Raw genomic sequence first — 23,736 nt, forward strand, 5'->3', positions numbered from 1 at the left:
AGAGATGGAAAATGGGATTAGCGCAACTTTAGTGGTAGTTATTGTCAGTGCAAACATGATGGGCCAAAGGGCCTTTCCTGCACTGTATGACTCTGACCATCCGCCACCCCCCCCGCCGCCGCTAACCCTGCTTCAACATCCCTCTTCCCATCCCCAGCCTCCAATCTCCGATCTCCCAATTTTTCTCTACCTTTCCTGTTTGACTTCTTCTGACTTCCCATGTTCTCCCTCTGTACTGGTCCATTTATCTTATCCTCCAACTCCACTGGATTTGAAGACTGCACTTGGCTTTTCATGACCATGTGCAACCCACAGGAGAACAATTGAATTCATAGAAAATATAAATGGTAAAAGAAATTTGATTTTAACATTTGCACATGATCATCCAAGAATAATTTCTTGTAATATCACTGCAATGTTTGTACTTGTCAACATTACTTTTGCTCAGATGTTATGACATTTATATGGCATCATTCCTTCATATTCCCTGTAATTTTAATTGTGAAAGACACAGGCATGCATTGTAAACAGTATGCAAAACCTTATAGGGCAGAAATGCTAACTTCTACTTTGCTACTCGCCAATGATCCAATGACACATGTCACCATGTCTGATTCTAAAGTAGACTGTGCACATTATTCTTAATGTTACAAAATAGCAGTAGTGATGTATATAAATTTCAATTGACAGGTGAATTCCTTCCATTCCCCACTCCCAAAGCTAGTTTTTAACAATTGTGTAGTTCACAAATTTGAGTCAGATTAAAGCTGCATCTTTAAATGTTTGCTTTACACCTGCTGACCATCCAGTAAAACTTCTCAAAGGTATGACATTAAAGTCCAGCAAAGCAAGTTATGCCATGTTCCTGTAATTCTTACATATCAAAATGGAACTTGAAGGCTGTAGACAGGATCAGGAAGCATCTACATGTGGGCATGCCTAAAGCATCCAAGAGTGAGGGTGGAGGTGTGGAAGGAACCTGGGCGGTCCATCAGAAAATCTTCAAACAGGAAATTCTATACACCAAATTTTAGACTTTTGATGGAAATGGAAAAGAAAGAGAAAGCAGAAGGCTTGTTTTTGTAGGGTAAAGGACAAAGGGTTACCATTTTAGGATAAACATATGTTCTTTATTTATTGTGTTAGAAATTGTAGAAGTGGCATTTTAAATAGTAAACTCGCATTAAAAAATTACAAGCTGCTGCACATCATCAGCTTCGTAATAGATCATAATATATTTTAGTCACATTTCAGATCCATCAAAATATTTTATTCCGCAAGTAAACTAAATAGTGCAACACAATTTGTAAATGTGGCAGAAAACAAAATTTTTTTTTAAATGCAGCAAATGTTTGAATACTATGAAACATTCAAACAGCCACAAGTTCCACTTTTCACAAGTATGATTCAAAAATATCAGAAACAGAGCTGATATAAATAATGGAGTCAGTTCATCAGCTTCAGCTTTTAATTCCTTGGCAATGAATCAGTAGGGTTCCAGAGTACTAATTTTGCTGAAGGACTGTTACACTGGATGTGGTATGTTGGCAGTTTGCTCAGTATTATACGTGTGTCAGTATGTTCCCCCAAGATTCCACGCACCACTCACCAAACACTTTTCAGTTTCTGGTCTTCAGAAGTTGGAAATTAGGCACATCCCAAGATGGTAACAAAATAGAATTGGAGGAAAAGGTGTCACGGTGTTCTGACAATCTTTTTTGTTACCTAATTGTAGGGTGGATATTATTGCTCAAGATGATTCAACGGATTCCGCCCCCGCCTCCCCCCCGCCAGTATCTCGTTTTCCAGGCACATTGGTACATGGCCAAGAAAAGTTTGCCTGCCAATCTTTTTAGCCTGGGAGTGGGACTTAAAGGGATGTGGAATCTTTTAGGGCTAATTATTTCCAAAGTATGTTCCCAATTTCTACTGCAGTGAATACATTTTAGGAATAAAGCTGGGCATCAGTCAACAACTGGTAATCTTTACGCACTTTTCCTTACTATATGTCTCTATGACTACCCGTGAAAGACAAGCATTTTGTGCACTGTGTTAAAGCGAACAGCTTTAATTGTAACATTAAAAGCATATTGGTACTACGCAAGGTGTTTGGTGGACGGCACATGGAGTATTGCATGCAGTAACCATCAAAAAGATATTAGTCTAGATATTGCAGTCAGCGGGGAATGAATGGTGCTAGCCATCCATTACACTGACACTGGTCCACAGACTTCCAATGTTTTTTTTCACTGGAACCTGCTGTGAATACAAACATATTTTGGTATAGTAGTCTGTACAGAGATCTGAAACCTGTGTAAACTGGGAAAGCAACTGTGCAACTCCTTAACCAATTTGATTGACATATTATTCCTGAAGCATGCAAAGTCTGAAGCAGGATGTTTAAGTTAGAATAGCTTTTTCAATGTAAAAATCATGACAGAAAAGAAAATAAAGAGAGGGGAAATAGAGGGATTAAGAGACAAAAAGGAAAAATTTTTTTTTAACCTCCAAAGATAACTGAATTCTGAAGGAATGAAATTCCAAGATAAGAGCAAACTCCTGCGGAAGCTGGTATCTGAAAATAAAACAGAAAATGCTGGAAAATTTCAGCAGTTCTGACAGCATTTGTGAAAAGAGAATAGAACTAACATCTCGCGTCTGGGTAACTCTTCGTTAGAGCTCTATTCTTTCTGCACACATGCTGTCAGATTGGCTGTGATTTTCTAGCATTTTGTTTTTGCAATGAAATGAAACTCCAGATTGTTTAATTTTTTTATGTCTAGAGGCCAGGATTTTCAGGCCCCATTGTGGCAGAATCCACCCTGAGGAATGCAACAGGCCAGCCAAAACCCCACCAGTTTTTCATCCTGGCTGTGAACAGTGCCAGGAAATCCCACTCAGAAATTAAGATTTAAAATAGAACAACTCAGACAGCAGGTTGCTGATTTTGTAAGTAGTAACTTACACTAAAGCATTATAATACTGGTGGAGTGGATAATAGATTCTGTGCGCTGCAGTAGGTTTCATGAACTATAGCTTTATGGTTGATTATCACACTATAAGAACTTTTCAGATGTACAAATGGTTATACTTTAGAGATATTTTACTCGTGTGTCCCATGCTATGCAAAATGCCATCAGGTAATTTTTTGTATATCTTTCTCAGTCCCTCCACTGAAATGCAGAGGATCTTGTAAAATGCACAAAGCTGATAAAGTCTTTAAGATTCCAGTCACTCACTGTGCACTGCAGAAAATTGTAATAGTTGGTACATCCTGTGACATTCTTGTAGAAGGACGGATATTTAACAGTGTCACCATTCAACAAAGTATCAAACGCCTAAAGGAGAGTAATAAATGCAGAAAATATGAAACAGGAAAATAGGAAATATTGTCAGCTATATATCAAAATTAATTATGTATTTCTTAAGTAGAACTGAAATTTTATCAAATATATAAATAAAGTCTTGATTTTCTAAAATATGACAACAGGCAAACAATTGTCAAAAGGTTCCTGGATGGCTGTTTGAGTAAATATATCATGTCGCGTGGAAGAAACAAGTCACAGCATACCAACAGGTTCCAGAATTGGCCATTGGACTTCACTGAATTAGATTGTCTCAGTTTAGAAATTAAGGATGTAAGCGGTTAAAAGTGACATCAATGTATCAGGTTAAGGAGAAAGAGCGAGCCAGAGTTCCCACTCCTGAGATTTATACAACAATCCTTGCCATAAACTGTAAGGATGATGACTCAAAGCAGGTTCCATATAGTCATTTGACATGCTTACCATTACTGAGTTGCTTGTATCCCCTAACAATCTTGTTCTCATTGTAGTGAAATGTCTCTAGTAAAGGAGCATTGTACTTGTGAATCTTAGCATGTTATACCATAGAATCAATCAAGTCAATGCCAGATTCTGTCAAAACAAGCATCTCTTGTTAAGATCTCCCTACCTACAGGACAATTTGAAATAAATAATCCCACCTACAAATTTTGACACATTATGGAATAAATCAATCCTCATATTAACCTCCAGGAATAAAAAGTATGCTAATTCCTCTTCTGGAAATGCAAATGCTCCCTGACTATCCTGTAACTGATGTGTGTTGGCCTTTTAACTAAAAGCAGCTGTAACGCAAATCTATTCCATGGTATTTTAAGAGGCATAATGTTTACACTATTTGAAATATAAGCAATACTTAAACATATGCAGAGATAAATGCAAAGATAATTACTTTAATTTGCTATAGGAAACTATTATTTTGCACGTGGTTTATGATTAAGAGAGGAACAAGCTCATATAATTGCTTTGATTAACATTGTAAGGAACAGTTTACCTGAAAAATTTAGATAGAGAAAATAAAAATAATCTGTTTCCAAAGGCTGAAAGGTCTATAACTAAAGGCACAGACCAAAGATGGTTGCAAAAAAATCAGAGGTGATATGTGACCACTTTTTTTTAGGATAGGATTTTAATATGATGATTGATACAGATTCAAGAGTAGTTTTTAGAAGGAAATACAGGGGAAAAAAGTACAGGGATATGGGGTAGTGAAGGGATTGGGACTAACTAGACTGCTGTTTGAAAATGCTAAAAATAGGTTCATTTGATGCTTGAGGTTTTTCTAATTCTATAAATGACGCAAGTTCAAAAAAAGGCCTTCTTAAGCAACGAAACATATTGGGTGTGATTTTACCACCTCGCTGTGCTTGATGCATTAGGAATATAGGATACAAGGCTAAAAATCTGATTGCACGGTGCGAAATGGTTTGCTATCTTCCTGACTCCTTTCAAGTGGCACGAACCATTTCTTAGGCTTCCCAACCTTATTAGCAGGAGATTGACTGACTGGATTTCAGTATCTTTAGGGAGTTCAGTACACATGCTCCTCCCTTCTCAGATGCTTCCCACCTCTCCGGGGTGTCACACTGGCGCGAATCAATACGATTCTACACTATCGCAGACCTGCAGAGCTGGTCATGCCATGGCACTTGGGAGGCCATCAAAACACCCTAGTGGTCAGGGGCATCGGCGAACAGTGGCTGTCAGGCATTGCTCACCAAACATCCCGGCAGTACCCCAGCAGGGGACATCAGATACCGCCAATATGCCAGAGGCAGTGCCGGGGAGTGAGGCCTGGGTGGGGACAATGAACTGAGGGCACTGAGGACTATACAGAGGTGGATCGTGAAGGGGATCATGATGGGGGTATGTCAGAGGGCAGCCAGGGATCCAAGAGGGGAGCCCTGATGCCACAATGCAAGCAACGCATGTTGGAGTGGGGGAGAATATGCCACCAAATGGATCTGATATCGGGGGTGGGAGGGGGGTCTCCCTGTGCACCATGAGATTGGGGTGAAATGACAGCTGAGCACTCTGAATTTGATTCTGCTGCCGTGTCTAGGCTCTGCCCCCATCTCCACCACCCGCCCCCCCACCCCACCGACCCCTATATTGCGCCAAGCTCCCAACTCTCCAAAGAAGTGACTGTTGAAAGACTGATACGGAGCATGCCCGAGAAACTGGCACAGTTCAACCATATTTCTCACTGTTATGACAGAAATTTGGGGGGAAAATTCCACCCATTTTTCCAGCAAAATACCATCCTGTAAATACATATCTATAGTGAATACTTCTACAGATACACCTGTAAGCTGCTTACAGTGTAAGCCAAACATTTAACCTAGTCCATTATTTCTGGTTAACCATAGAAAATTACAGCTCAGAAACAGGCCAGTTGGCCCTTCTTGTCTGTGCCGAACCACTTTTTGCCTAGTCCCGCTGACCTGCACTTGGACCATATCCCTCCACACTGCTCTCATCCATGAACCCATCCAAGTTTTTCTTAAATGTTAAAAGTGACCCTGCATTTACTACTTTATCCGGCAGCTCATTCCACACTCCCACCATTCTCTGCGTGAAGAATCCTCTCCTAATATTCCCTTTAAACTTTTCTCCTTTCGCCCTTTAACCCATGCCCTCTTTTTTTTCTCCTCTAGCCTCAGTGGAAAAAGCCTGCTTGCATTCACTCTATCTATACCCATCAAAATCTTATACACCTCTATCAAATCTCGAACAGTGCTTATAAATTGACATCCTGTTTCGAATTTACAATTTACAATGAGTTTTGGCTAAAAGTCAGCAAACCAAATTTTCAATAAACTCCCATTAACAGGAGGTAATGGGAGTGACCAAAAATCTGGCCTGTTTTGAGACAGGGGATTTTCATGAAATAAAATAGCATAAATCTGGCTGTTAAAATATGTATCTGTTGTAGCTTATTATGGCTTATGTTTAAAAACAAAGCCTGAAAGGATCAGAAACAATTTTCTGTTTGGAGATTTATTAAAATCTTTGCCTGAGCAAATGTCCTCTTTAAACAAAGGTTCTATAGGGTCCAATAACTGATGTGCATTTCAACACCCAGGCGTGTATACATTCATAATATTTTACTTGTATAAGAAAAATCTGTTAATTGCTGGACAAACATAAACCCATCAGTGAATGGTTAAACGAACACATGAAGGAAGTGAATCATGCAGAATAGGGAGTTCTCAGTTGTGTTAGAGGTAAGGGTGCTACAATTAGTACTAAAGTCACTGAGTTAGAGAAAGGATAAAACATTGGCAATTTTCCCTCTCCACATTACTATCCAGTTACTCTTTCTGGAGAGGATGCATGTAAAAATTAGGTGAAGATAAAATCAGGATTAGCTGCAATGCATTCCACAGCCCAATGTTAAACATGATGGGATTGCGAAGGACAGCAGATACCTGTGAAACTGTACTACAGAATGAGGAGATACAGCAGAAAACTGGGACAGAAATAACAGTGGGGAAGGGAAAATTCTTATTTTGCAGTGGAAATAAATGGTGTTACTAAATGCAGATGTCAATGAAATACTTCATAATGTCTGCATCGTAAGTAGTTAATAAACAGAGTTATTGTGAGAGTTCATGAACCATAGGCATATTACAAAATTGTGGAGTTGTTGCAAGAGAATAATAAACATCCTGGTATAATAACTTGTTCAGTTCATTGGAACTTATTCAAACAAAGAATTGTGTCAGTTCAGGAAGTAGAAATGATCTAAGTGAGTGAACTGCAAGGATAGTTCGACAGCTCAGTATGATTTTGTAGAGATGATTGTCACCACATTTGTGGTAATAAATAGCACACTGAACTAGAAAAGGAAAGGCTGCCTATCAACAGAATAGGATTTAACTCAAGTTACTCTTTCTTCTGCAGGAACATTTAATCAGAACTTTTGATTCATAACATTAGATTACGATATAAAATCATTTTCCATATGCCTTACAGTTGTCATTAATTCACTGATCTAGTGGCAAGTTTAGGGGAGTACAAAAGGATTCCACTTTCTACACTAACATTATTCTGTTGAAAAGCACAAGTTGTATTATGTTTTGAAAAGATTTGGAAAGGGAGAGCATTCATTCGAATATCAGAACACTGATTGCTTTTAAGCTGAACAACATGCCATCAAGCAACAAACTTCTGACCTCCCATCATGCTCTCCACTGACCCTCACACTACTCAGATGTTTCCAATTTTAAGACCAAGACCAAGCCTCTGGTACATACTTCAAAGGCTTCCACCCATTTCTTCTGTTGGATGTAACGCACTCCTCTGTCTGTCTGATGCTGGACGTATTGCTTTTGTTTCTCATCGATGATCCCAATCTGGTACATGAACTCCGCATAACCACCTAACATCTGTGCAACAGACACACAACAAAGGAGTAACTTTGTTGCCTTACAAAAATTCAATTTCAGAATTTGAAGAGCGGTTTTTCAAAGTCAAAGGCTGCAATCAGCGTGGTCAGTGAGGGATAATTTAAAGCAATCTAGTAGTTACTGGCAAGATGAACATATGGTAAAAATTAGCGTCTTGAAGTTATGAGGAAGTAGTCTGAGAACTGACTTCCTTTTATCATGATAAAACTAAATTACAACTCAAGCATTCTGCCTAATTTATAACAAAGCCACTTACTACTTCGGGATCACTCAGTCCATCGCCAATGGCCATTCCCTTGAAGTTGATCTTTACTTTGGCAGTAGGATTGTGGATATGGATATAGTAACCAATTGCAGGCACATACTTTCCAGCATAAGACTGAAGATGTTCACATATTAAAAGACACATATTAAAGGACTTCAGTAAAACATGTTTATTCCATTCTCAACCTCACTATTTACATTGACGTTCCTAACTCCCTGTATTCCTGTAATAAAGTTAATGCTTTTAAAAGAAAGTCCAATAGATTTTATGTAAATTAACATTAAGAATACACAATTCTCCAGTAGCTTTTAAAACTTTGAAAACAGACTGAAGTGAAAGCAGAAAAAAATGCTGCCATGGATATGCTAGAACAAGATTACAACATTCAATAACAAGATCACAGTTAGATATTAAGTTGCCTATGTTGTTGATGTATATATTTCTTACATCACAAGGTAACGACAAAATTGGAAGCAAACTTCAGAAACTTACTCCAGTGCCCACAGTTGCCTTGTGACATTTGGCATATCAAAATTTGACAGGGAATGTTGACATATCATAATACAGTGGTAAATGTTAACAGAAAAATGATCAAAAGTTGTGAACCCTACCTAAGATCTTTAATAGAATATTGATATGTATGTATGTGTATATATATTCAAAATACAATCTCTGTCTGGGAATGAGCAATTTCTCCCCCAGAGGAGATTCTCTGGTTTTGTTCCCCAGAACAGCACTTCACTGTTCCTTGTTCGACCTTCTACATATTGATATAAGGAGCTCTGCTGAATGCATTTCAAAAAATCCATCCTCTCCAAACCCTCTAGACCCTTTACAGCATGACTATCCTAATTAATGAAATCCCCTATTATTATTAGTTTTCCACACCTCAGTGAATTGTCTTCTGCCCCTCTATTGCCTGCTGACAGTAATGTGATTATCCCCTTTATACTCTTAAGATTTACCCACAAAGCCGCATTTGAAGACCCTGAAGATTATGGGCAGCACAGCGGCACTGTTGCCTCTCAATGCCAAGGACCTGGTTCGATTCCCAGCTTGAGTCATTGTCTGTGCATAGTTTGCACATTCTTCCTGCGTCTGTCTGGGTTTTCTCTGGGTGCTCTGGTTTCCTCCCACAGTCCAAAATTTAGTAGTTTATTTATTAGGGTAGATTTACATTAACACTGCAATGAATTTACAGTGAAAATCCTCTAGTCACCACACTCCGGCACTTGTTTGGGTATACTGAGGGAGAATTTAGAATGGCCAATGCACCCAACCAGCACATCTTTCGGAAAGATGTGCAGGTTATCTTGATTAGCCATGCTAAATTAACCCTAGTGTCAAGGGATTAGCAGGGTAAATATATGGGGTTACGGGAATAGGGCCTGGGTGGGCCCACCGATTGTAGTAGATGCAAACTCGATGGGTTGAATGGCCTCCTTCTGCACTGTAGGGATTCTATGATATCGTCATCTGACTGCAGTAACTGACTCCTTAATTAATAATGCTACACCACCTCGTCTCACCTGAAGATCCCATATCCCAGAATATTGAGTTGCCAGTCCTGCCCCTTCCTCAACTATGTCTCTGTGATGGCAACAATGTCACAATTCCATATTTCAATCTGCACCCGTAAATCATCAGGCTCACTTATAATACCCCTAGCATTAAAGTACAGGCCATCCAAACTCACCTTACTACCTTGGAACTCAACATGATTGAACTCTCTGTTTTGGTCCTTTGCTATAGGATGTTGTGTTCCTATTTTATGAATGCACTGTTTCCCCTCCTCTTGCCAAACCAGTTTAAACTCCTCCCAACAGCACTAGTAAACCCACCCGCCAGGATATTGGTCCCATCCTGGTTCAGGTGTAGACCATCCCATTTGTACATATCCCACATTGCCCAGAAATATCCCAGTGACCTAGGAATCCCTTCTGCACCAACTTGAGCCACACCTTGATCTGCCCTATTTTCCTATTTCTGTACGTGCTAGCATGTGGCACTAACAGTAATCCAAAGATTACAATCTTTCGGGTTATGTTTTTTAATTTGCTGCCTATTTCCTTGAATTCTTGATGCATGACCTCATCCTTCATTGTACCGATATGTACCACGACCTCTGACTTATCACCCTCCCGCTATAGGATGCCCTGCAGCCAATCAGTGACATTCTTGACCTTGGTCCCAGGGAGGCAACACACCATCCTATAGTCACATCTGTGGCTGCAGAAATATCTGTCTGCTCCTCTGATTAATGAATCGCCTGCCTATCATGATTGATTTTCCTTCCTTCTTGCTCCATTCCTGTAAAGTCAGGCCGCTTGTGGTGCCAGAAGCTTGGCTTTGACTGTACTCTCTTGAAGAATCAACACTCTCATCAGCTTTCAAAATGGAAAACCAATCTGTGAACCAGGCCCAAGGGGACTCCTGCATTGTTTTCCTGTTTCTCTTGAACTCGTGGTTACCCTTCTTCCCTCCACCCCTTCATCTGCAGTGTTATCACCTCGTTAAATGCACTAGCCACATAATTCTCAGTCTTGTAGATGTGCCACAGTGTCTCCAGCCAACTCTCAAGCTCTGAAACCAGAGCTCAAGTTTTTGCAGTTGGGAACACTTCTTCCCTATGTAGTCATCTAAGATGCAGGTATTGTCCATGACTTCCCACATACAATAGGTCACACATTCCACTCAACTGACCTCATCTGCCAAGTCTTAAACTTAAGCATACTTAGTCTTAAAAGATACCTCATGTACCTAAACTGAGTCTCCTTGACTAATTCTTCTTTGGCCTACCTACCCTTACATTACTTATTACTTCACTTTATTATGCTGGCCTTGAGTTTTACTTATCAATGCTTCTCAGTTAATTTTTTCAGCTAGTACTGACTGCGAAGACACCATTCACAGGCAGCTTCACTGCACTGCTAACTGCAAGGACACCATTCACGGGCAGCTTCACTGCGCCGCTAACTGCGGGACACCGTTCCCACACAGCTTCACGGTGCCGCTAATTATGAGGACACCATTCACGGGCAGCTTCACTGTGCCGCAAACTACAAGGACACCATTCCCACACAGCTTCACTGTGCTGCTAATTATGAGGATACCATTCACAGGCAGCTTCACTGTGCCAGTGAGTATGGTGAGGACACCATTTCCAGACTGCTTCACTGTTCCATTGACTGTGAGGACATTGTTCCCTATTCTCAATCACCCCGGTGCTCATTGACCAACGCTGGCTCCACTCGTGCAATGTCTTGTTTTCAAATCGCTCCGTGGCCTTTCCCCTCTCTATCTCTGCAGTTTCCTCCAGTCCCACTACCCTCCAACATGTCTGCACTCTTCTAATGCTGGCCTCTACAGCATTCCCAAGTTTAATTGCTCCAACGTTAGTGGTTCTGCCTTCAGTTGCCTAAGCCCCGAATTCTGGCATACTCTCCCTACACCTCTAAGTCTTTCACCTCACTTTCCTCCTTTAAGACACTCCTTCAAACCTACCTCTTTGATAAAGCTTCTGACCTAATATCTCCTAAATGTGGCTCAGTGTGATACTATACTTTACCGTGCTCTGAAAAAGCACCTTGGGGTGTGGCATTATATAAATATTATTTGTTGCTACATTTAAAAGTCTAAATCATTGTGGTAGATTTTGTTATACATATATGTGATGAAAAGCAAGGAATCTATTACTGAGCACTGTGTAACCCCACTTGAAATAGTCTTACAGTCACAAATCACACCTGTTGACTGTCACCCTTTGTTTCCTACCTCTGAACTCAATTTGCCACTTTCCTTTGGATTCCATGAGCTTTTAGTTATCTAACCAATCTACTATATGTCACCTAATCACAAGTTTTGCTAAAATCCATGTGGAGTACCTCAAACCAAATGATAAAGACCAGCTTGTGTATAAACAGTGTCTTATCCAATTCTCAGTACACCCTATGTAAGTTATTTACAGTGTACTGGCTGTTGTTTAAGCAGATGTAGCAGCTCAAAAAAAAATCAAGAAATGAAATGAATGATGTTCATTTGTTTTTGGTGATGTTGAGAGTTGGAATGTTGGCCAGGACACCGAGGCAAACTCCCTACTCTTAATCAAATAGTACCATGGGATTTTCTACATCCAGCTGGCTTGACATTTTATGTGCAAGAGCGCACTTTAACCATACAGTGCTGGATTAAGGTTTCAGTTTAGATTATCAAAGGCATTTTATTTCTTTTTATGCTTTGTTTTCTCTGCCCAGCAATTATTGACAGCAAAGTGTGGAGGATTGCATGTCTGTAATGGCAGCTGCTAATTTTCCATCCATTTAGGTTAGAGAAGGGCTTGAAATCACCACTTTCTGAGTTGGATATATGAGTGCTGCTAACTGAGTGATATGGATTCCACAAAAGAAACATAACTGAAAATAAGCTGGCAGTAGTAGCATGGTCAAGTCAATACAGATTTTCCAAACAAGTATAACTAAAATCATTGAAGTTGTTCTGAAAAGTAATATATTACTTTATACAGACACTGGTGGTGAAGTTTTTAAACTGTTCACATGATTTCATTAATTAATACTGGCAATCTCTAAAGCAGTTTTAAGAATTTTGCTTCAACGTAGAAGGTCAATCTCTAATCTATTTTAACTAGCATCTTGAACATGAATGCATCCTACTCGCAATGTTCCAGGTTTTTGAAATTTTGAAATTACAACTATAGAGACCATCAGAAATTTAAATTTTAGGTGGAAAGGTTCATGGTTAATCTTTCTGTACTGCTGCATGAATCCCTTAAGTTGTCAATTAATGAACACTTAAGGACCACTCCCCACCTCTGTTGCAATCTTCTCAGCTCCTGCTGACATGCACAACTGGTAAGATGCTGCTTGTCAGCTGGAGAGTGGGGGGAGGTTCCTTGATTAATCTGCACATGATTTAAGAGTATGAACATGTGGCAGGGAAATGACCATTGACAACCATCCCCCTGTGCTTGCTGCTGACCACCATGGGCCCCCCCTCGCCCCCATGAACCTCACCCTGTGCTACCACCCCCTCCAAAAGCACTTTATCCTAGCTCATTCCATGATCCTGGGATTCGGGGGGGGGTGTTGCTTCAGCTCTGTGGCACAGTTGAGTGAAAAGGCTGACGGCCTTTGATTGGCAGGCAGTTTGTCGTATTCCATGATTCTCAGTCAAGAAACAGGCCCACCACCGTCCACTTTACTGCCTGATGGGCAGAAGATACCGTAGGCTTTTTCAGGCAGCTCGCAAGACTACCGGGAAAAAAATGGAAAATTCTGCCCATCTTATTTTTAAGAACAGAGTTGAAATGGAGGCAAAGATTTGGTGAACAGAAACTACAAAATTAAATTACTCACCTCTCCTGTAGCATAGAAATCATTCTGCTGATATTCATAGAATATCTGAAAGAACTGGATAAGGGCACTGCAAAGAAAAACAATTTAAATAATCAATTTTTGCTAACCCTACAGCTGGACCTTTCATCTAACAATTCAAGTACAGCATTTCATTCATTTTTTTTTTGAAGGTTACAACTGTAAACAGGCTCAAGCCCTTCCATACTGGTAGAAGAGTGTGGCAATTTCACTATAGGTTTGAAAACAGTTGCTAGTTGAGTGTAGTCATCCATTTATCACAAATTTTTGAAATTGTCACTAAACAATGCAGTTAATCTTATTCAGGAAATCCTTACTAATATCTGACCAGCATGAGGAAAAAATACAGCATCAAAGTTTTTTTAAATTCGTTCATGGGATGCAAGGGTCACTGGCTAGGCCAGCATTTATTGTCTATCACTAATTGGCCTCATGAAGGTGGTGGTTCTTGAACTTTTGCACTTCCTGTGGTGTAGGTACACCAGCAATACCGTGAAGGAGGGAATTCCAGGCTTTAGATCCAGCAACAGTGTAGGTTGCTGAGTGACTCAGAAGAGAATTTCCAGGTAGTGAAGTTCCCCTGTTTCTGTTGCCCTTCTCCTTCTAGGTGGTAGAGTTGTGGGTTTGAACGTCTAAAAAGCCTTGGTGACATCCCGCAGTACATCAGTACATCAGTACACACTGCTACTCCAATGTGTAGTGGAAAAGGGAGTGAAAGTTTGTGGATGGGGTGACAAACAAGTGAGCTGCTTTGTCCTGTAGCTTCTTTAATTTAGACGGAACTGCACTCATCCAGGCACGTGGAGAGGGTCGGTCGCTGGGGAAAAGGAGGGTGCTGTCTGGGCAGTGCCCACCCAAGGGGCAAAGTGCCAATGCCCAGGGGTCATCTTGGCATTGTCAATCAGGCATGGGATAATGCCAAGGGGGCACGGCTTAATGGAGGATACCACTGCCATCCTGCAGTTGGGATCAGTGGGGGAGGGAGGGAGGCCAGCAATCAGAGCTGGCCATCAGGGTGGGGGGGGTTTGAGGTTGCAGGGCGGGGAGGAATCATGATTTCTGGTGGTGGCGGAAGAGAAAGGGGGGGGTGGAATTCAGGGTTGGGCCAGACATGTTCAGAGGGCCATCAATCAAGCCATGGGGGGAGGGGAATCACACGGTCAGTGATGTGGGGGTCATGAGGCTGGCCAATGATTGATCTGGCAAGTGAATGGAAAGCCGACAGGTGTCACTGTGTATGTGCCAATCTTGGCACTGACAGATTGGCGCGTGCGCAATGGCCTGCTCAGCACTATGCTGCCAGCCTCTCCCGTTGGGTATAGACCCCACCCACTGATTTTTTTGCATGAATTACGCTTGTGCACACTGCAGTGCTCAGAGCGTGGGAGATGCATTTTGAAAATCCCGCTGGAAAAAAAGCAGCAGAATTTGCTCCAGTTTTTACGCAAATTCGACACTTAGAATTTTTTGGGAGAATCTCATCCTTGACACAAATTGTGAAGTCTAAAAAACTAATTGTGTATGATAGAAAGAATTAACTGAAAAAATGAATATGTACTCAAGTACATAGGCGTGATCTAATGAAGACACTTTATCCTTTCTCATAACAACAAGTGTGTACAAACAATGCAAAAAGTCACAGCAATGAAAATTGAAGAAGTCACCTTGTATGCATTTATTTAAGGAATAGGAAGATAGAAGTCTATTTGCATAAAGTTTAGATGTGCAATGAAATAGAAGAAATGACTGACCTGTACAGATCCCTTCCTACATCATCTTCATTTCGTGCATAGCCTTCATCTTGACCAGTAAAGCTGAAGCCAGTGCCAACCTAATGTCCAAGAATGATGAAATATTATCTCTATATGACAGACACTAAAGTAACATTGGCACCAGGTAAACTTGACAAAAATTAATTCTCTCAGCCTTATTTTTGTAAATTTTGAGTGGCTGTTTCCATTGCATTGCAGTGCAGAAACAAGCCTTCGAATCCAGCTGATCCATGGCTGTGTTAATGTTCCACATAAGCCTCCTCCCACATTACAACATTTCACCCCACCCCCATATCTTTCTCTTGCTTTCTCCCTCTTGCACCTTTTTCATTTATGGGATGTGGGTTTTGCCGGCTATGCCAGCATTTATTAACCATCCCTAACTGCCCTTGTGGTGGTGGTGGTGGTGAGCTGCCTGAACTGCTGCGGTCCAAGAGGTGTAGGTACACTCAGTGGTCAGTAGGTGGTCAGGAAGGCGAATGGGATGCTGGCCTTCATAGCGAGGGGGATTGAATATAAAAGTAGGGAGGTCTTGCTGCAGCTGTATAGGGCATTGGTGAGGCCGCAGCTGGAGTACTGTGTGCAGTTTTGGGCGCCGCACCTGCGCAAGGATATTTTGGCCCTGAAGGGAGTGCAGAGGAGGTTTACTAGGCTGATACCGGAGTTGAGGGGATTGAGCTATGAGGAGAGGCTGAATAAACTAGGCTTGTACTCGTTAGAGTTTAGAAGAATGAGGGGAGATCTCATTGAGACGTATAAGATGATGAATGGGATGGATAGGATAGAGGTGGAGAGACTCTTCCCGCTCAAAAAAGACAGTAGGACTAGGGGGCACAGCCTCAAGATAAAGGGGAGGCGGTTTAGAACGGAGTTGAGGAGGAACTTCTTCACTCAAAGGGTGGTGAATCTCTGGAATTCTCTGCCCGTTGAAGTGGTGGAGGCTGCCTCGCTAAATATTTTTAAGAAGCGGGTTGATGGGTTCTTGATAAGAGAGGGGATTAAGGGTTATGGGGAGAGGGCGGGAAAGTGGAACTGAGCCACAACAGATCAGCCATGATCTTATTGAATGGCGGGGCAGGCTCGAGGGGCTGGATGGCCTACTCCTGCTCCTATTTCTTATGTTCTTATGTGCTGTTAGGGAGGGAGTTCCAGGATTTTGTGCCAGCAAAAATGAAGGAACTGCAATATATTTCCAAGTCAGGATGTTGAACCACCTGGAGGGGAACTTCCAGATCAAGGTGTTCCCCTGCATCTGTTGCCCTTGTCCTTTCATATCATTGCAGTTAGGATTTGGAAGGTGTTGCCTAAGCAGCCTTCGTGAGTTCTTGAAGTGTACAGTGTAGACTGTACACACTGCTGCCACTGTTCATCAGTGGTGGAGGGAATGAATGCTCATGGAAGGAATGCTATTCAAACTTAATGGTGTCAAGCTTCTTTACTGTTGTTGAAACTATACTCATCCAGGCAAGCAGAGAATAATCCATCACACTCCTGACCTGTGCTTTGTTGATGGTGAACGGATTTTGGGGATTCAGGAGGTGATTTACTCGCCCCAGGATTCCTAGCTTCTTATAGCCATAGTATTTATATGGCTAGTCGAGTTCAGTTTCTGGTCAATGGTAACACCCAAGAAAGTTGGTAGCAGGGGATTTAGTGACGGCAACACCATTGAATATCAAGGGTGATGGTTAGATTCCCTCATCAATTTGGTCATTGTCTGGCACATGTGTGGTGCAAATGTTACTTGTCACTTGTCAAGCCAAACCTGGATAATGTCCAGGTCATGCTGCATTTGGACATGGACTGCTTCAGTATCTGAGGAATTGTGAGTGGCGCTGAACATTGTGCAATCATCAGAGAACATCCCCACTTCTGACCTTATGAAGGAGGGAAGGTCATTGATGAAGTTGCTAAAGATGATTGACCTCCAATCACCACAACCATCTTCTTTTGTGCTAGATATAACTCCCACCTATGGAAGATTTTCCCCTGAATCCAATGATTCCAGTTTTGCTATGGCTCCTTGATGCTACATTGGTAAAATACCACCTTGATATCAAAGGCAGTCACTCTCGCCTCACCTTTGGAGTTCAGCTCTTATGTCCATTTTGGAACCAAGGCTGCAATGAAATCAGGAACTGGGTGGTCTTGGCAGAATACAAACTGAGCATTAATGAGCAGGTTAATGCTAATCTTGTGCTGCTTGATAAATTTTTTGATGACCCCTTCCATCATTTTACTGATGATAAAGATTAGACTGATAGAGCAGTGATTGGCCAGTTTGTATTTGCTCTGCATAGCACAGTCCTGGGCAATTTTCCATAGTACTGGGTAGATGCCAGTTGCTGCAGCCTTAGTGGAATAGTTTGGCTAGGAGTGCAACAAGATCTGGAGCACAAGTCTTCAATACTATTGCTGAAAATTTGTCAGGACCATAGTCTCTGCAATATCCAGTGCCTTCAGCCATTTCCAGATATCGTGTGGAATGAATCGAATTGGCTAAAAACTGGCACCTACAATGTTGGCAAACACTGGAGGAGGCTGAGATGGACTATTGACTTCAATCTGATTGTCACAAATTTGTTGTTTGTACTAATGTGCTGGGTTTCTCCACCATTGAGGATGGGGATATTTGTGCTGCCTCCTCCTCCAGTGAGTTGTTCAACCATCCACCACTGGATGTGGCAGGATTCAGAGCTGTTCAGATCTGTCCTGTTGGTTGTGGAATTGCTTAGATCTGTCCATCACCTACTTAGACTGTTTGGCATGCAAGTAACTGTGTGCTGTAACTTCACCAGGTTGACATCTCATTTTTAGGTATACCTAATGTTGCCCCAGCATGTCCTCGTACACACTTCAGTGAACAAGAGTTGATCCCCTGGCTAGGTGGTAATGGTAGAATGGGAGATATGCTGGGCCATGATGTTACAGATTGTGGTTGAGTACAATTCTGCTGGTGGTCCACAGCACTTCATGGATACTTTGAAATGTTAGATCTGTCCAAATCTATCCCATTTAGTATAGCCTGGTGCCACACAACACGATGGAGGGTATCCTTGATGCGAAGAGGGGACTTGGGCTCCACGAGGATTGTGCAGCAGTCACTCCGACTGATACTGTCATGGACAGATGCATCTGCAGCAGACAGATTGGTGAAGATGAAGTCAAGTATTTATTTCCCTCTTGGTAGTTTCACCAGCTGCCTACAGATCCAGTCCAGCAGCTAAGTCTTTCGGCTCGCAGCTCAGCCTGCGATGGTGCTACTGAGCATCTCTTGATGGTGAATGTTGAAAGTTCCCCACTCACTACATTCAGTGCCTCCTTCAGATGGTGTTCAAGTTCAGCTGAGTGGTAATCTGCAGGAGGTTTCATTTCCTATGTTTGACATGATGCCATGAGACTTCAAAAGGTCCAGAGTTGATGTTGAGGACTCAGAGGGCAACTCCCTCCCAACTATATACCACTATACCACCACCTCTGCTAGGTGTGTTCCGCTCGTAGGAATGGTGATGATGGAGTGTGGGACGTTATCTGTCAAGTACGTTTCATGATTAAGACTGTTTCTTGACTAGTCTGTGGGACAACTCTCCCAGTTTTGGCACAAGTGCCCGTATGTTCAGAGGGAGGACTTTGCAGGGTCAACAGGGCTGAGTTTGCCACTGTCATTTCTGGTGCCTAGGTCAATGCCGGGTGGTCCAAGAGTTTCATTTCTTTTTATTATCTTTGTACTAGTTAGATCAACTGAGTGGCTTGCTGGGCCAGTTCAGCATCAACCACATTGCTGTGGGTCTGGAGTCACATGTAGAGTAGACTAGGAGTAAGGATGGCAGATTTCCTTCCCTAAAGGGCATGAATGGTCATTATTAGACTTTTAATTCCAGATTTTATCCAATTCAAATTTCACCATCTGCTATTATGTGGTGGGATTCAAACCCAGGTCCCCAGAGCATTACCCTAGTCCAGTGACAAAACACCGCAACACCACCTCCCCTTACCCATCTAACTTGCCCTTAACTTCTTCAATGCCATTCACCTCAAGTTTCGCATCTTAACCCCCAGCAAGTTCCACATTCGAACCATGCTCTGAATAACAAACCATTATACACAGAATGTTTAATGAGGATGTTTATGCTAATGCATCAACAATTGTGTGTCTTTACCCTATTGTTAATTTTCCCCTTATGAATTCCAAAATGCACATTAATAATGGATATTACTTTTGTAAACTTGTCACATTTTAGTTCCAATTTCCACCTGCAATGGAGTTGTGGTACCTCAGTTTTGCACCTTCCTGGTCCAGGGAAGCTCCTATGCTCCAACTAACTCTGATTCTCTGCTTCCCAGATTGCTGGAAATTTTGCTAATTGATTGAGACTTTCCACGTGCAATGCCACAAAGGGTTACCATTAGTTCTCATCTCCTGTAATATATACATTTATGCATTTCCTGCTACTCTGTTGCTTGCTTGCCTGGTTTACATCCATGTATTTCAGTTGACAATAAGTATTACTACTTACTGTTGATTTTAAAAAAAAATGTCCTTCCCAAATTATATTCTAATTATGATTTTGGTAGTATATTTTTGAAGTTTTTTTTGGTTTGGAATTCTGATTACAGGTTACTAAGAGTCAGTAACGTGCAAGATTCTTAAATCTTACTGCTTCCAAGGACCAATTGCAGTTCAACTTGCAGCTGCACAGGGAGATCCCTGCATCAGCACAATATGAAATTTGATATGATTCACTGCACTGAAAATTCCCATCAAATTTATACTCTTGCAGAATATAATAGAAAAATCACAGTTGAACCTAGCTCCATATCAGCTGCATCATCTCTACCGAAATCTATTCAAATAGATGGTCTGGCAATATTTTGTTGGCTCCAATCTAATAATGTCTCAGAATCCAAAATGTGCATGTTATATATTAGCATTCTCAACTGATGGTCCATGAGAAGTTTCCAGGGATTTGTGAGTTGGTTTGATCCATTGCCTTGACTGCTCCCCAGTATATTGGGACAATTGGAATAGACTCAGACACAAACACAGTATGTGCACAGTTCCCATTGCTGGACACCAGTTGCAACGTCCTTTGGGCAAGTTCCCCTCATAACACTGACTTTTACAGATTCATCTCCACAAGTTTTTATTTGCTTCTCTATTCATCATCATAGCCCAGTCACTGCTTTTAAATATTGAATGAAATGGAGGGAGTTAGAACTTCTCAAAACCTGAAACGAGGGCTGGAAAAATCAGTGAGATAGTCTGGTGTTGCATGGGCTGCAGTAACAATCCTTCATTTCAATCCCTTGCTTTCACTTCTGTAATGTCACCCTGTGTGTGGGAAGCTGAGATTAGAAAGTGAATGTGTGTGTGTCATATGGTCCTAGCGAGGAGGAGGTGGGGAGGTGAAAGAAAAGAGTCTCACAAGTCTTAGAGCTTTCAATAGGCCATAATCTGTGTGTAGTACTGAAATAAGAAGGAACAGGGGTTTTGAGATCAACTGAGAACACTGTTACCACCTTAGTTCAGATCTGATATCTAAGCATAGGTCAGGGATAAACCCAGGCAGTTGGCTCAGAACTACATTGGAAGATACATGTACTGACTGAGTCACTGGATAAAGTGCATGCACTTGTGACCTTGGTTTGGGAAGGGTAGAGAGAATGGAAAGAAAGGCTTACCAGTTTGGGCCACTAGTAAGGTTGGGATCTGGTGTGATTCCCCTCTTCAGTGTTCTTAGCCTGAGTTATTAGAATTGCTGAAAGCATTTTTTCAGTCTTTATTGTGCCTCAGACTTGGTGCTTTCTTCATGGCCACGTGGTTCTCTGACAGACAGACAGATGTTGTATGGGTGCTCATATTCTTTGAATCAATATTGTAGTCGATGTGTGAAGGAGTGGGGAGAAGGAAGGTGGGTGCTGCCCTATTGCTAAAAGATGAGGTTAACTGATTAATGACACACAGGACCTCCTTATTTAGCCTTGTCTCTCTAGTTATTAATTTGAGTCACTGGCTTTCAGCTCCGTGTGTTTTCTACATCACATGGGAGGATGCCTGGAAACAAGGGTGGCAGGTGTGGAGACGTTGCCTTCCTACCTCCACTCCAATTAAGTCCATGACACAAAAGACCATGGAAGCCCATCCTGCCCTGTCAACTGAGGCTGTTAACTGGAAAATTAATGCCCATTTAAAGTCTTCAATGATATTAATCTGTGGCCTAGGGGATATTTGTCATGACGGACAACAGTGCAGGGCAAGCTTCATTCAAAAGCATTCAGTAGCTGATTAAGCGATGTGGCATTAGAAAGAGGTGCCAGCTGAGAGTCACTCCCTGCCCTTGCTCTGAGCATCCTCACCCTCTCCCACAACCCCATTCTGTAATCACTCTCCCATCCCCTTCTGCATCACTCACCTCTAGCCTGAGATCCAGCGATGATACTAGGCTTTGGGTGGGTGCCATACCAATGCCAATGCTGTCCAGTTAAATGCCTGACTGGCACTAAACTTGGTGGATCTTTCTTAAAAGTGGTGATGCAGGGCCCTCACCATTAAATACCGCCCAGTATTTGGCAACTAGATTATGCACATCTGGTGCCCTGGCTTCCTACCCTAAGTAGACATTTTGCATGCATTCCAACTCTGCTTGTGGAGCATTGCTCTCAAACTCAAACAAAGCCAGAGAGCCTTTCTTAATGCAGAGAGTAGAATATGACCAGCCCAAGTGGAGAACAGTAAGAATTATCACCCCACTTGGACTGACACACAAGTGTGCTGAGGGATTTAGAATTACTGTGGTGAGGGAATAAGAATTATTTTAGAATACACACTAAACCAGATTCATTACGTAAGAGATAAATTGGAATTTGATTTTCATTATCATTACCATGGACAATTACAAATGCTGAGGTCCACAAATGGTCATAAATTGTTTTCAAGCAGCCCTGTGACAATTCTAATAACTGTGTATAGTGTTTAGCATATTCTGTTTTTAACAGGGCCTTAAACTCAAACTATATTTCCACTTCCTTTTCCAAGAGATCTAGCCTGAGATTGTTCTAATAATTTTATGCAGTGAATATAACATTAAATACTATATTACACTGGGGAATATCTCTTTCATAATTTTGATAGAAATGAACAATATTTCACAATTAATACAAAGTAGAAAATACCAAACCTTCATGCCACTGGAAAAGCTAGGTGTTCGGGGTATGGTTTATTTATTTATTAGTGTCATAAATAAGCTTACAGTAACACTGCAATGAAGTTGCTGTGAAAATTCCCTAGTCTCCACACTGTGGCACCTGTTGGGTACACTGAGGGAGAATTTAGCATGGCCAGTGCACATAACCAGCACATTTTTCAGTCTGTGGGAGGAAACAGGAGCACCCGATAGAAACCCATGCAGACAGAGGAAGAACGTACAGACACACTGCACAGACTATGAATCTACCCAGGGGAACTGAACCCAGGTGTCCAGCGCCGTAAGCAGCAGTGCTATCCTCTGCTGCTGTGCGCCCAGGGCAAAGATTAAGAGTCATCTGATTGGACATCATTTGTCCATAATCTTCATGTCATTGATCTGTGTTCAAATTCAGAAAATTACTTTTGTACAGTATGCTGAACCCATACTTAGTAAATGGGGACATGAGTTGCAGTTTGAGGAATAAAGTAGGACACAGAAAGGCAGTGGAACAGTTGACCAACAACCAAGGGGTAAAGAACCCCACTGGTCTGCGAACAGGATCAAAGAAACTACTTTACAGAGTAAGGGTGGGATCTTGAGCCCGCATTCTCAATCCATCAGATCGCCAGCATGAGCGAGTAAAACCTGGAAATCACAAATCTGGACAGATTTTTGCTGCCTTTGCTAGCTATGTAATCAGGCTGATTTCACTACATTTCAATGAATTTTAACCTAATTAAAGAACCCCTCACCAGATTTTGTCTCTTCACGCAATTTTCAAACCTCACACTGAGCGGTTTACAACAGGTCCACCCAGACATGAATCTGTCAGGGGATTCCTCCAGTGATGCAAAGGTCAGTGTAGCCCTGGGGGCAGTGCCAGTGCCATGGCAGTGCCCTGGCACAGATTAACAACCTGGCAATGCCAACTATGCTGGGGCAGGCCCTAGAGGGAGTGTCACGTGCAGGGTCTTATCTACTTGTGGTGGGGTGGGGAGCAGTCAGAGTGATAGGAATGCATGTGAAGTTGGGGGTTGTGAGGTAAGTTTTGGGGGGAGGAATGCTGGCAATGATCAGGTTGGGGTGGTGAAGACCACAGATACTTTAGTTGTGGAAAGAGATAAATTTAATATTTCTTTCTGTGATTGGAATGCCCTTTCGATCTCAGTGGAGTCAGTTCTCAGATGTAAAAGTCCCCGCCCCACCAGAGCGACAGCACAAACCACATCCACTCTTTTTCGTTTGCAGTTAAAGGGACAAGATCTGGAAGTATTAGATGATAAAAACTGATCTCCATTTGCATTGTTCACAGGCAGTCTGAGGATCTTGTGCAATTTTTAGTAATTAACGGCTAACCAGCCAATCC

At 41.8% G+C, this 23,736-nt stretch overlaps 2 protein-coding genes across 5 annotated transcripts in view; one reads left to right on the forward strand and one right to left on the reverse strand.

Moving 5' to 3' along the window:
- Nucleotides 1-23,736, forward strand: part of chn2 (chimerin 2) — a 504,281-nt gene that overhangs the window by 50,294 nt on the left and 430,251 nt on the right. The gene's annotated exons all lie outside the window — the stretch shown is intronic.
- cpvl (carboxypeptidase vitellogenic like) overlaps nt 1-23,736 on the reverse strand; it is a 92,655-nt gene that overhangs the window by 35,265 nt on the left and 33,654 nt on the right. For all 4 annotated transcript variants that reach the window (XM_080205981.1, XM_080205963.1, XM_080205971.1 and 1 more), the window contains exons 6-10: nt 15,163-15,242; nt 13,394-13,460; nt 8,013-8,135; nt 7,604-7,735; nt 3,240-3,338 (exon numbers count right to left, since the gene is read on the reverse strand). In XM_080205981.1, the coding sequence (XP_080062107.1) occupies nt 3,240-3,338; nt 7,604-7,735; nt 8,013-8,135; nt 13,394-13,460; nt 15,163-15,242 (501 nt within the window). The remainder of the gene's footprint in view (nt 1-3,239; nt 3,339-7,603; nt 7,736-8,012; nt 8,136-13,393; nt 13,461-15,162; nt 15,243-23,736) is intronic.

Source organism: Carcharhinus amblyrhynchos, chromosome 2, assembly GCF_965287045.1.
Source record: "Carcharhinus amblyrhynchos chromosome 2, sCarAmb.v2.hapA, whole genome shotgun sequence".
NCBI lineage: Eukaryota > Metazoa > Chordata > Chondrichthyes > Carcharhiniformes > Carcharhinidae > Carcharhinus > Carcharhinus amblyrhynchos.